The sequence below is a fragment of the Mixophyes fleayi genome, chromosome 6 (genome assembly GCF_038048845.1).
Source record: "Mixophyes fleayi isolate aMixFle1 chromosome 6, aMixFle1.hap1, whole genome shotgun sequence".
Taxonomy (NCBI): domain Eukaryota; kingdom Metazoa; phylum Chordata; class Amphibia; order Anura; family Limnodynastidae; genus Mixophyes; species Mixophyes fleayi.
Window position 1 is genome coordinate 119,469,251 of NC_134407.1, and position 15,347 is coordinate 119,484,597.

Consider the following 15,347-nt stretch of genomic DNA (forward strand, 5'->3'; position numbering starts at 1 on the left):
CACCAGTGGAAGCAGCTCTTGCCAGTGATAAGAAGGCCATTGGCATGCCTGAGCATAAGACCAAAAAATCCACCTCTTATGTGTGGAATTATTTTTACACGAATCCTGACAACAGTTGTCTAGCCATTTGTAGCATTGTAAAGCCACAGTCAGGTAGGGACCTTAACCATCTAGGAACCTTATCCATGTTATGCCATTTGAAACAAGTTCATGGAAAGCTTTTGTGAAAATCAGAAACTTATGCTTAAAAAATAACAACAAGCAGTTCAGCATCAGCTACCTCCCGTCTCTCATCTAGATCCCAGCACCTGCAATCTACACCCCCAACACCTTCATCATCAATATCCTCACAAGTGATTGGAGTTAGTCCTGCATCCAAGTTTCTAAGGCTAGATGACTCCTCCCCTATCCAGGACTCCTCATAAGAATCCTTGAGTGTTAGGCCCCCTGTTGCTGCTCCTGTTTTTGGGGGTGGATCCTCAACCCAGAAGCAGACCAAGAAGAAGACTATTAGTAGTTTCCAACAATTGACTGTTAAACAATCCTTTGCAAGAGGAAGCAAGTATGAAAGCTGTCACCCAGTCGCAAAGCGGATCACAGACGCCGTGACGACTATGCTATTAGATCTGCGCCCAATATCCACTACTAATGCAGCTGGTTTTAGACAGTTAACTGAGGACTTTTGCCCCCGTTACCAAATTCCATCACGACACCATTTTACTAGAAAAGCTATTCCTCATCTCTACCAGAAGGTTCGTAAAAATGTAATTATTGGGCTACAAAATGCCATTCTACTCACTGTACACTTAACCACAGATATGTGAACAAGCGAAACTGGGCAGACTAAAGATTATATGATTGTGACAGCCCACTGGGTTGGTGATTTGCCTTCACCAGCAGGAACAGCAGCAGCATGTACCCAAGTATGTCACATTTTTCAGAGGCAAGCTACTCTGTGTATCATCTGCTTCACTAAGAGGCATATTATTATTATTACTGTAGATTTGTAAGGCACCACAGTGATCCACAGCGCCGTACAGTAGGGAAGACAAGGACATACATAAAACAGGACATACATAAAACAAGAAGAGACAAGTAAGACAAAATTAATGGAGACATGAATACAAAGGGCATGGAAAATCGTGCTCATTAGCGAGCTTACATTCTAAAGGGAAGAGGGCACAGCTGAAACAAGAGGAGCGAGTGTGGCTCAGAGTGGAGATTGGGATAGTTGTGAGGGTGCATTAGTGTGAATAGTGTTATCGAGAATAAGGTCACCTCTAAAAATGAGATGGGTTTTCAAAGAACATCTAAATATTTGAAGGCTGTGGGAAAGCCTGATTGAGCGTGGTATGGAATTCTATAACTGAGGAGCAGCACGGGAGAAGTCTTGAAGGAGGAAGTGAGAGGTGGTTATCAGAGATGAGACAAGGCGCAGGTCAGAAGTAATAACGTTCACACCCTGTTTGAAAAACTAAGGGATGTCATTGCAACATGGCTTATCCTGCTTTGACTCTCCTGATTATATGTGATTTCTGATAGTGCCACCAATATTGTTAGAGCATTACGGCGTGGGGGAAATTCCATCACATTCTCTGTTTTGCTCACACAATCAACTTGGTGGTACAGAACTTTTTGAAAAATGACAATGACATGCAGGAGATGCTGTCTGTGCCCCGAAATATTTAGGGTCATTTTTGGGATTCTGCAACAGCATGTAGGAGAATGCAGTAGCTGCAAGAAGAATAGAATTTTAGGGGGAATGTACTTTAGTCCAGCGGAGTGGAGAATACTTTCCGTGTTGTGCAAGGTGCTGAAACCACTCAAAGTAGTCACCTGTGAAGAGAGTGCAGACACTGTTAGCTTGTGTCAAGTGATTCCCCTAATTAGACTTTTTGAAAAGCAGCAAGAGAAATTGAACGAGGAAATGAAACAAAGCAATTCCGTAAATTATGTTAGACTTGTAGATTAAGTACTTTATTCGTTTCGCCAGGATCCAAGTTATAAACATCTTGAAATCGGATCATTACATTTTGTCAACTGTGCTTGATCCTATGTTTAAAAGCTATGTCTTCTCTTTCTTTCCAACTGACCCAGATCTCAAGAGATGCAAAGAGCTCCTGGTCAGCAAGCTGACAGCTCAAGTCGTACATGACACAATGACGTCTTCTCCATCAGTTTCTCTGGAAATTGCTGCTAGGAAAAAACTTTCCCAAGACACCCAGTGGTGATGCCACTATTTTCTATGGGCAAGAGATCAGCACCATTTGTTATACTATATCTATTTTTATATGTGATGCAGATGAGTTTGCACAACATTTTGACATTTGGTCTGCTCTAAAAGAATTGCCCAAAAATCTTGACAGCTCTTCTGTAAAATTAACTATAAATTCCATGAGGAACGCCATTATTGGCAAATACATCAAAATACACAGACTTCTGTGATGGTGTTTTTTTACTTTAAAAAGGTACAAGCTTTTTATTTACATTTTTTCCCTGACTTAAAACCACTATGCACTTGAACATAGGCTTTTGCACATGAAGGTAGAGAGATTAGTGTCATCATGACTGAGACTGGAGAGTGAGAAGAACAATGCCACCCCTCCTGTTTCTGTATGAGGTATGGCACATTAGAAAGTCACTGGAAACTTTTAAGAACACTGACAGCCCTATTATTACAATTTCTGTTTCAGCACTGAACCCTGCCACTTCTCCTGTTTCTGAGTGAGCTATGGCACAGTGAAATGTAACTGGAGCTCTCCTCTTTGTGTGTTACCTATATAACACAGAAAACAAATACTGCCAGCCCTATCATTTCTATTTCAGTAATGACAATTAGCAATGGAGCAATGGAGCTCTCCTGAATGTCACTGGAGACTTTGAAGAACACTGCTACCCCTCCTCTTTCTTTTCTACCTATGACGATGCCCACCTGCACTAGAGACTGCCAAGAACCGTGCTACCTCTTCTGTGTCCCTCTGTGAAATGGCGCTGGATTGCTGTGGACGGCAGTACTTATAGAATCCAAAAATTGCGAGATCCGACGACGTAACAATGACGTTTTGCCTCGTTTTCAATTCCGAGGGCGCGCGAAAGTACCGAGCCGGCTAAGTTCGGGTGTGTTCCGTTCTCGGGAAACCGAGCCTGAGCATCTCTAATTTATAATGAGTGCCTGTCTCACGTTTTTTCTGTGATACACAACTAATAATATGACCATGCACCGCCTTTGACTTCTCCCAAAAAAGAACAGGCACATACTCCATCCATTTTGCATTTAACAGTTAGCTAAGCGAGTAGAGAAACGCCAAAGGCAGCAACATTCTCTAGGTTGTGCTAGACTGATCATGAGCTAGATAGGTGCGTGATCTGATATAAGAATATAATGTATGTCAGCATGCTGAATATAGGGAACCAGGGCATCAGCCACCAAAATGTAATCAATTCTGGAGAGAGTGGTGAACAGCCGAGTAAAACATGTAGGATTTATCCGAGGACTTAAATAATCACCAGGGGTCTGTCAATTTCAATGATGTACGTAAATTATGAATATGTTGCCATGTACGAGTAAGGATTATTATTATTATTATTATTATTAATTTTTATTTATAGGGCGCCACAAAGTATCCGTAGCGCCGTACAAGGACAAACAATGGCACAGTACAAGGTGAAACAGCACAGTACAAGTAACAGTAAGCACTAAGGATATAAGGATATCTTGGACTTCTTATCCATAACAGGTTCATCCACAGTGTTAAAGTCCCCCAACAGCACTATTTTAAAGAATCCCTACTTGTACCAAAACAATCCCAATGCTGTAATGCACAAATTGCAGTCAGAGTTGCCTGAATAATATAGATTCCTTTTCCCTATATCACTGTTGGATCTTGCCAGACTGAGGGGTCCTTTGAGGAAACTGATTTTCATTGGGTTCTGAGCCATGGTTTATGCCCATGTTTTAGCTGATTGTAGATAATTAGACAAACTAAATAAAATCTCTTCTATCTATCAATCTATCTATTTATCTGTAGGTTTGACCATTCATTGTATTAATGATTAATATATCCCTATGATGGCAGGAAATAAATGAACAGGTTGATAGAACATGGGGATTTGACCACTGAAGAGCTGCTACAGCATCTTTAAATCATCTTTGAAGGATGCAGCAGTCCGAAGACTATAGGACTTATGTTCAATTGAACGCAAATTGCGTTCTTGGTGCATAATATGCTTTCTTCACTTCTGGGCAAGCGGAAAAGCACTAATTTATTAAATGAGTGGTTTGTGCACATGCTCAGATGTCAAAAAGCATTTTATATGTCAAGAAAGCAATGTGCATTCAATTTAACAAAAAGCCCCTATATGAGCACACAGGTTTAGGGCTGGAATGAACTGTGTCCAGATCCGAACATAGCTGGGTTCTCTTGCATTCAAATTGCTTAACAAACCCAGTAAAATTAAATTAAAATGACACTATTGCTAATCTTAAAAGTATGAGATTTATCTTTTTATAAAACGAGAGGCTTTATTAAGACAATCAGAAACTTGCTTTTACTATGTCACTCTGACACATGCCAATTAAACATTTTTACATTTGTGCAACGCTAGCACTCATGCATTCTACATATGCTGCTTACAAACTGATTAGCGTATATGAGCGCTAGAATTAAGAACATCTATTAATTACCATGTGCCCGCATATTTAGTAAGGAAGCACTGGGTTTACAATGAAATCACACACAGCCTTGAATAAAGCTACACTAAGAAAAGGAAGTAAAATTACAATGTATTTAGCTCTAAGCACTTTTAAAGGGACTTGGATCATATGCAAAATATACTGTATATCCAAACATAGGTAAAATATACTACAGAGTGCTGATTAACAGTTAAATGGCTCTATAATATATTACTTACACTAAAATAAAATGTCTCTAAATAATCTTTCTTTACACAATGTATAACTTTTTGTACTTTTTTGTTGGCCAAAAAAATCACAATGAGCAAAGATAGTGTATTTCGCTAAACAAATAAATTAAAGACAATTGAAATCTGATGAATTATGAAAAGTAACAAGTTTGATTGAAGGAGCAGATAGCCTCACATTACTCCTTCTCCCATGAGTCTGGCAACACAAGTGCAAATTTGGTTTGCAGATTTGGGGGTATATTTACTAAACTGCGGGTTTTAAAAAGTGGAGATGTTGCCTATAGCAACCAATAAGATTCTAGCTGTCATTTTGTCAAATGAAATAAATAAATGAAAGCTATAATCTGATTGGTTGCTGTAGGCAACATTACCGCTTTTTCAAACTCGCAGTTTAGTAAATATACCCCTTGATCTTTTTTGTCAAATTAGACTACCATTGTATTGTGTTTGATCTGATCCAGAAATGGAGGGCAGCAAAGAGTAGCCAGATGCACATTGTGGTACAATCATTTGGTCTGATGCCTGTGTGGTCGGATATGTGTAATCTGGCCTCCACAGGTTTAAGCTTATCAGTGCCACACAGTCTAAACATTAGGAAATCACTATCACTTACCAGTTTGGTCTTAAATATTCAGCAACAGCTATTTATATAGCGCCACTAATTTTGCAGCGCTGTACAGAGAACTCACTCACATCAGTCCCTGTCCCATTGGAGCTTATATTCTAAATTCCCTAACAACAGCCAATTAACCTACTAGTATGTTTTTTGGAGGGTGGGAGGAAATCGGAGCACCCGGAGGAAACACACGCAAAAAACACAGTGGGAACATATAAACTCCACACATAAACGAACTCATGACCCCAGTGCTGTGATCCAAAATTGCTAACCACTAAGCCACCATGCTGCCCCAATTGATAGCCAAAATGGAAAAATCTGGTTATTTAGGGGCCGATTTAACAAGCCCCAAGTAATTTTCAGTGGACCACCACAAATTTAAATATTCCCTCTATTTATAACTACGGTATCAGCTGCAGTCCCACTGTTATTGTAAGCAATAGCATCTACATAGGATTCCCCAACAGGTAGCCATTGAAGCCTATGGGGATCTATCTTCAGATCCTTTACCCCATCTTACCTGCTCTCCCCTCCGGTGACTATGGCAAAGGAGGGCACTTTTCAATAGTCACCATAGAGGAGATAGGAGATCGGTGTTTGCTGGGACAGATGTTTGTCATGACTGCTGTTCCTGCAGAACACTTGTAACAAGTGGTCACAATCTTTCATTCCTTACCACTGTGATAAGGAATGAAAATGACCGTGCCAAAAAAAACAGTGATTGTTAGACATGCCCATTAATACGCTGTCAAGCACAAAAATGAAAACAACTCATTTTGACAATGGCAACACATACATAAGCAACTTTAAAATGTGCATCCTAAAGTTTTCTGCCCTCAAATCCTGAAACAAACACCACTCATCATCCTCATTATACCACCCTGGGTCTAGCACATAAGTGAGATTTAATTTATGCTTTTTACTTTTCTAAATAATAAAGGTGATAACCACAGCCATAAACACAGGACCTATTGTGCAGAATACATCCCAGTAGAGCAGGAAGCCCTTATCACAAGAGATAACTGAGTGAATTTAGCAATTAACCTCCATTGCAAAATGAAAACTTTCAAAACAGCACTTCCCATTGTATTCATCTATGCTCACTCACTGTCACTTCATTAGTGATACCATTGATGTACATTGGAATGTCTCCTACTTGTTTACTTCAGTCATGATTCCATTTATTTATTCCTATTTCATAACTCTCCTCACTCTGCAAGTTCTGCAAAGGTAAACTGGTGAATATGCAATTTAAATAAACGGCGCATGTGCCCTGAATGGAAAAAAAAATCTGTGTTAAATACAATTTGTGCACTGCAAAGTATATTTGCATTTCCTGTAGATTCGTGCACAAGCACGCCCCTTACAATTTATTGCCTCTGTCCAAGTCATGCATGACACAATAAACGTGCTGAGAAGCTCAGTTTCTGATTCCTCATTTCCTCGAAATGATGATTAAACAAATGCATGACTCAGAGAGGGGAGGTGCTACGATGAGTGACTCAGCGGTCACCCAATCACAGCCGATCTTCATTAACATATGCATGTATGCAAATTATCTTCTGATATAGTCTGTGGTCCATGTGTGAGGCATGCGTGGGAACAGACAGAATACACTAGCAGCATGGATTACATCCTCTCCTTGCTGGCTCTATGGGCTGCGCTGGGTAAGTAATCGTTTAGCCTGTCTTACACACTTTGGTATATAGCACTGTAGAAATCAAGATCGTGATCTGGGGAGAACATGAGAACTTTTTTTGCAAGAAAAAAACCTGGCTTTATAAGGACGATGGTCATCGGAAGGTTGAATTGCTCTTTTGCAGTCAAACGAATCATTTATAGAGACGCTATATTCAATATCTTTAATACGTTTACTGTCCGCAAACCAATTAACGTTTTCTCCGCGAAAGAGATTTATATTGTGTAGAATTTCGTACAGTTTTACATATTTTCTGTGCACGAATTAAGTTATAACATTTAAGCAAATCGTACACTGTAAAGAGTCGCCGATTATAGGGAGTGGTTTCGGCAATGGAGAAAAGATTATCTTATTATAAACAGTCTGAATCTTTTACTTTAACTCAAAACCCTCAATCAATTCTAATTTGTATTTTATATTTTCTGTACTATTAGTTTAAATACATTGTATTATCTATGCAAGATATGTGTATATAAAGCAAATGGATCATAAAAAATGACCGATCCTCAAAAGGAACGTTCTAAACTAAACGTGCATATATAATAGAAATGAATTACTTCTTAATTGGTTTCAAACCCCCACAGTGAAAACGGAAAGGAAATTCATATCAATATCCCCTTGTGAGACCTCGGGTTTCTTTAAATATACCTTCTGCCTCAGTTTTGTTAAGGCAGGATCCCAGCTTTAATCACTGCACATAGGAGTACATTTCTGAAACTGATATTATATGATATATTATAGACATACATCCAATGTAAGTAGACATACCTAAAAAAAATTGGATATTCAATAGTATTGCAAAATAATACAATAAGACTAAAATAAAAGGGCCTGATTCATCAAGGCATGCATTTATTTTAAAACGCATAGAATTCGGGGGTATGCACAGCCGAGTTCAACAAGGAGCGGATCTGAAGATACATGCATTGTTGGTGTAGGTCTACTAAACCCTACTACACAAGACACTGCAGGATACGTCCCATACCTATGTGGTTTATAAATTCTCATAATAAAGCACATAAAAACAATTAATGTGACCTGTTAATAATATAGGCATTAGGGATCAAGCAGTTTAGAAAAGTGGGGTTTTGTAATATTCTTTTTTTTTCATGAAATACATTTATTAGGATATTTTATTGTGTACTGAAAATAAAATACCTTTTTACAGTTGTTCCTGATTGCAAACACATGTTATAGCATGCATATGTGACTGCCGTCTCTAGTAATTAGGGCTTAGACTAGCCCTACAACTGGAGAAAGAGATACGATAGAAAACCAAGTTACTTTGAGATGCCCAAAACTTGAATCGGACGCTGCTGCGTGTGTTTAAGTTTGGCATGCCCTTACTCTACTTTGACTAAAGGCGAGCACCCCTTCTTTACTCCATTCCATTACTCCAGATGAATTGAACATTGCTGCGTTTAGTTGCGTATGGTCCGGTTCTGGGCATGTGCAGATCAAAATTTGTAGATTATACACTCAAAATCGGCAGAGACGTGCTGTGATGAATCAGGCCCAATATGTTCATCCATTGTTCCATCACGTTGTGTTTTGGGTGCATACATGAAGACATCTACTCACAGACTTACTCTCTCTATGCATATCTCGCTATATTCATCATCATCGCCATTTATTTATATAGCGCAACCGATTCCGCAGCGCTGTACAGAGAACTTATTCACATTGTTAATACTTCTTTAGACCATAATTTATTCTGTGCATATTGTCAGACTGTTATCCTGTTGCTCAAAATGTGTGAATAAGAATATACACAATACAGTTCGTAGTTTGTCAGTTATATGAAAATTTTAAGGTATTTGGTAAGATATACACCAAAGAACTATGCAAGATGCCCACAAATTGGTTTTCAGTAACTACTCTATTTTTGTGGTTTGCACAGCCCTGTGTATTGAATTTGGTTGGTGTACCCTGCAAAGCAACATTGTAATAAGCTATTCCTCTCTGCTCTGTATTCTCATTAGATGCTTTATCTTCATGATATTACTTCTATTGTCTCGCAGATTATTCAGAAACGGTACAACTCCCACATGTTCAGACATATGAAAAGGTTTTTCCGCATAAATTGCACCAAGTCTTTTCCAAAAGGGACCTGCATGGGACACAGGTAGGTGCTCATTTGTTTCCATCTTCAAGATGATCTTAGTTGTTTGCTCTATTATACTTCTTTTTTAAAATGTTACAAAATTCTGTACCATTCTTTCCACTGTCTATAAGAGAGGGATACAATATTTATGTGTACATAGCAGTGGAAAGGTTAATCTAAATATAGCATGCTGGGAGCATTCTGTCTAGGCAATAACAGGACAAATTAAAGAGGTAACCCTGTAACAAATCCCATAAACCCATTTGAGAAGGCAAAGTTCAACCTCTGATCTAGCGCAACCCCCCTTTCTCTTCTTACTCTTCTTTATGAAGCTATTTAACATGTCAGTAATAAATTGTGTTCCCTGGGACTTTGACTCAGACTACTAGAGAGGAGGGGTATAACCAAAAGATAATGTAAATAGTCTGGGCATAAGCCCCACTTACTCACTTCCCAAAAAAATGTTTTTTTATGTGAACCATTCACAGACTACAAAACAGTAGTGAATATCAGGGTGCTCTGACAGTGAAATAATACACAGTCCAAGAGAATGACTATTCCAGCACATACTTCCTGTTACAAGGAGTTATTTACAGACACAGAAAAATGTGTAGGCACAGCTCAAAAGGCTTAGTGATCTCACTTCGCTTTTTCCTGTGCCACTGTTTTAATGCCCTTGTGCCTGTTTTAATGGACATGTACAAGGATCAGCATAGTATTAATGCAATTAATACAGCTTCATCACATTTTAGGCAGAAATTTTCAGTTAACTACAACTTACCCAACCTCAAAATTAATGGCTATTGGACCTATGCCATTATTTTGACTTGGGAAGCCTCCCCCCACCCCCCTCCAGATAGGCACCTTTGTGCTATATAAAAGGGCTGAGCTTATTTCTAGATTGTAAATGTCTTTAGTCTGCACTAAGTGTAATCAAGATGTATGTGGTTTGGCAACTGATACTACAGTCACAAACAAGATCAAAATCAAGCATTAGAGTATTTACTGTAAGACACCTATACTAAGAGCTTATTGTTGTTTTCCTAAAGTATGTCCAATGATCAGACTAGCAGTAGATAAGTCACCAGTAGGATGGTTTTAAATTAATTAGCCAATCTGCTTTGGTCTTATTCTTCTGTGGTCCAACATTTTCTGACAAGTATTCTTGTACCCTTGATTAAAGTCAGTCTTAAACCAGGCCTGCCATTGGATATCACATCTTACCTTAACTCTTCTTATCTTTATACTATTATTTATTATTATTATTGTTATTTATTATACAATATAGGCTCAAATACACATGTGAGCGCAACAGAGAATGTTATAGGTTTTTGTGAATGAAGCTAGGCATATAATTAACCCTACTGAAATTTTCTGTTAGTTAGCAGAAATGTTTGATTTGTTGGTAATGGTTTGGCAGTGCTCAAAATTCAATATCATCTTGATATTGTAAAAAGCAATGGCAATACCATTGTTTCTTTTTACACTTCATAAATTGTATATAAATGTGGGTTTTTTTTGTGGATCAAGTCTGAGAAGCTTATGTGGTTAATATCCCCTATGTAAAAGTACAGCTGACTAATGCAAGAAATTAACTATAGCTGTAGTAAAGGACATAGGGGCATATTTATCAATGTTCGGCAAAAGTGAGAAATAGTTATCAATCCTTATCGCATGGATAAGGATTGAACTATTTCTCAAATTTATGAACAACAGATCACAGAAACAGCAGTTCCGAAAAACTGCTGTTTCTGTGATAAAAAAAAACCATACTTACCCCCCTCTTCGGAAGCGCTGTCTCCAGGTCTTCTCCTTGTTCTCTTCATTCTTCAATTGCGCATGTGCAGTTCCAAGAACTGCACATGCGCACAAAGATCCCCTCTCTGTCTCTGCAACTATCGTTGCAGAGAGAGATCGGTGAGTGACAGGGAGGGATCATGTGATCCCTCCACACATGCGCTGTCCAGCTCTGCTCTTCGGAGCAGAGCTGATAGCATTGGATTTCTTCAATTATGATAATCTGGCGTACATTATCAAGACAAGTTTCCGAAAAAAATGTTTTTTCGGAACTTGTTAGATTTGAGCTGGGAGCAGTCATCATACTGTAGAATGGTGACTGCTCCCAAAAACGAAGAGGAGTGCAAAGTAGCAGATATCCACGATATCTGCTGCGGTGCACATTTCATAAATATCCGGAGGACACTGTGGGACCTTAATTTCATGGTAAGTGCATGATAGTGCACTACCGTGCTTTCATAAATATGCCCCATAGAGTTGCTGAAGAGAGAAGATATAGGGTGAACATTTCTTGGAGGCTTTCAAATATTGAAGTTCTCTGAAACGTTAAGCTGTTAGAAACCTTAGCAATAAGATATAAGTAAAGTTTAAGTAGAGGTAGATGATCATAGTGATCTATTTTATAGGAGGATATATCTCAATACACTATCCTACTTCAAAGGTTCAGATTATATTTAAGTAGCCAAGTCCAATGGACATTTATTAATGTCCATTGGACTTGGCTACTTAAATATGCTCCGTGTCTATTGCATCTGCCTGCCTGGAGTTTCTGAAGTACTGGTACTTTTTGTTTATTGTTCTGTACTGTTATACCCTGTATAGTCTACTGTTTGTACTATGTGCGGCGCTGCGTAAACCTTGTGGCGCCTAACAAATAAATGATAATAATAATAATAATTAACAGAAACCAAAAGATTGGCTGTTGGGAAAACTGAAGTGATTCCTAGAAAAGGAAATCCAGTGGTCAGCCCTGTTTTGTCGAGACATCATTTTGCAAATATAATGGTTGCTGATTTTTGTTGTCTACAGAATCTCTATCCAGAACATGCTCAATATGCACTTACTGTGGAAGGCAAGAATTACACATTGAAGCTGCTAAAAAACAGGTATTGAGAATAATGTGCCTATTGGGTACTGTTTCCTTGTATGAGTAGACAGACACAGATATGAATATAGGGTTAAAGGCTAAAGCAAATGTTGAGCTTTTACTGGGCATCAAAGTTTTCTGTCAGTTGGTACTGTGTTCCATTTATTGGCAATGTACCTATTTTAAGACCATAACCTTGGGAATTATAAACAGATCTACACCTATCATTTCTGATTTTTCACACAATGAGATGTAAGCTGATGATGAGGTGGGTGAGGTGAGGGTGCTAATGAGGTTACTAAGCAGAGCTGTGTTCATGGGATTTCCAGTGTAGCTAATTAACCACTGGTCATAATTATCATGACTTTTATCTTTCTGTTGATAGTGGCATTATTTTCAATATATTATGTTTTCATTTCTTATGCACTTAATTTACTAGTCACAGTTAATGCTATTGGAAGTGAGTTACTAGTCCATAAAGCACTACCAGGGCACCAACCTAATTGTTCTTGAAATTGTTGTGCCAGGCTGGTAACCCTACATGATGTTATGAAAATTACATCTGCTGCTACAACCTTTTCCACTGCTACTGTGTTTTTTGTATGCTGTTGGTTTTTTTCATGCAATATTTAATTGTTCTTCAATTTAAACATATTGGGCCTGATTCATTAAGGAAAGTAAGGTAAAAAATGAGTAAGTTTTACAATACAAGGGGTGCAAATTAGTTTGCACAATTTTTTCATGTAACACACAAATACTTGATAGCTTTATTTTTACACTGACATTTAAAGTTGATCTAGGCCCTGTCCCCACATTTTAAATGTAGCTCCCACTGCATTGCAACATGGTTTTACCAAGGTGCAAAGTTACTAATTTTTTTTTGCTTTCCTTTCCTTAATGAATCAGGCCCATTATATGTACAATGTCAGTATTGTCAATAGATCAAATAACGGTTGAAGTTTCAATGGGTATTTCACCACACCACATAAATACAAATATTGTGTTAGGGTAGTGTAGGCACTACTGGAAGTAATACATAAGACAGAAAGATAAGAACATCACTTTTTAACGTTAACAACAATTTTTTTCAAGATTGTACTAAATAATGATCTCTCTAGTGACTTAGCAACAGGACACATTGGATTCAGAGTATTATGCTAATAGTTCACTCATTTGTATAGGGAATTTCTTGGGAAAGAGTTTACAGTGACTTATTATTTGGAAGATGAGACAGAAGTGACAGAAACTCAGGATGGGAAGGTGCGTATCTTTACATATTTGCAATTTGTTAGATAGCTACATTATTTTCTAACATGCTTTTTAAATCACATGGTCTTTTTACGGATTTGAGATTAGATTTACGGATTACATTAAGCATGCCATGCTTTGACAGAAATTAGGAAGTATGGAATTGCACGCGGTTTGTGAGCAACTTTCCTGTGCAGTATCACTTTACTGAGCCAGGCACTTAATGTTGTTTTCCATGATAATGAATGCTCATATTTACAGCTCTTATGTAGCACATGTGCTCAATTCCAAAATGTTTGAGAAGAATATGGAGGTATTACTTATTCTGTTTACATATGTCTACATGTTTTGATCATCTTATATTCATTTTTATTGAAAGGATAATTGTGCCCATTGATTGATACAAAAATATAACCAGGTTAGGAACACCAAGCCTATATTTGTTAAAATAATTCCAGATATAGATTGTTGTAAGCAAAATGTGTCCATGCATGCATGTTTCACTTCCCCGCTATGTACCGCGGACTGCAGCTCTCTCTGATTTTTCCTCGCACTGCATCCGTGGTGTTCGTGTGCTGTTCATGGTAATGTCTGGCAGCTCAATTCAGGGAAATTAACCTTCAAAGCTGAATAGAACCTTAACATCATTGTAGTCTCTGCCATTTAGCCAGAAGATGGCTGATGACAGAAAACAATGTTTTTGTCCATTATTTACCCAGGATTCTCCATTCATTTGATTGAGCATTTGTGTATATAATGTATTTCTGGCTGCAAGTGCTTAGAGTTTAGTGAGAATGCAATTCTATGAAATGCTTATTGCTGTGTATAATCATACTTTTTTTTAGTTCTGTTACTTTCCATGTATAAAACACAACCATATGTGCAGTGCTTTGTTTGTGTTTCTGAAAAAGTTGTTGCTGTTTCTGAGAACTTGCAATAAATTAGTTTTTTTTCCAGTAACACAAATATATTGAATGGTTGCTAAGGAACAATTCTTCAGTTACATGAGACATGGGTTAGTGTTAAAAAAACGTTTGTACAGTTCCTGTACAAACCTTAATTACAGTCTCCAGTGACTAAGTTGTTGTGAAAAATGTTGTGGTGTGCAATTTCACTTATATGTTGGTCCTACTTTTACACCATGTAGGTTTCGCTTCATTTCAGACACAGTAATGGTTAATTTTGAAAGGAATAATTTAGTTATTATCAGTGTTCAAAGAATGGGCTTATATATACGGTGGTGTGCCATACCCCCACTTGTCTTATTGCTTTGATTGTAAAACTATCAAATTCCATTCACTTACATTTTCCATACTGTTACTGCTAAATTTCCATACCACCACTTCTATATTTCCACTTTGACAAATGTTTATTATAGATTAAGGAGCTACAAACCTTATTTTTTATTACAATTGTATTTGTCTAATATAAATATTAAAGAATGACTGTTTGACTGTTTTAAACAGTCTTTACTTAGTTACTATGCTTTTAAGGCTGCTTGTAGAGGTCAAAATTTAGTACAGTTCCATTATTTGCTTTTTCCCCCCCATAATCACTTTGGGCCTGATTCATTAAGGATCTTCACTTAAGAAACTTCTTATTTCAGTATCCTGGACAAAACCATGTTACAAAGCAAGGGGTGCAAATTAGCATTCTGTTTTGCACATAAGTTAAATACTGACTGTTTTTTTCATGTAGCACACAAATACTTGATAGCTTATTTGTACACTGAAATGTGAAGTTGATATTTGTATGCTTCATGAAAAAACAGTCAGTATTTAACTTATGTGCAAAACAGAATGCTAATTTGCACCCATTGCATTATAACATGGTTTTGTCCAGGAGACAAAAATAAGATGTTTCTTCAGTTAAG

At 37.7% G+C, this 15,347-nt stretch overlaps 1 protein-coding gene across 1 annotated transcript in view; it reads left to right on the forward strand.

Annotated features, from left to right (window-relative positions):
* Window positions 1-7,125: 7,125 nt before the first annotated feature.
* Window positions 7,126-15,347, forward strand: part of ADAM8 (ADAM metallopeptidase domain 8) — a 30,476-nt gene continuing 22,254 nt past the window's right edge. The window contains exons 1-4 of the mRNA XM_075217189.1: window positions 7,126-7,206; window positions 9,260-9,363; window positions 12,169-12,245; window positions 13,408-13,486. Coding sequence (XP_075073290.1) covers window positions 7,164-7,206; window positions 9,260-9,363; window positions 12,169-12,245; window positions 13,408-13,486 — 303 coding nt within the window. The 5' untranslated portion in view covers window positions 7,126-7,163. The remainder of the gene's footprint in view (window positions 7,207-9,259; window positions 9,364-12,168; window positions 12,246-13,407; window positions 13,487-15,347) is intronic.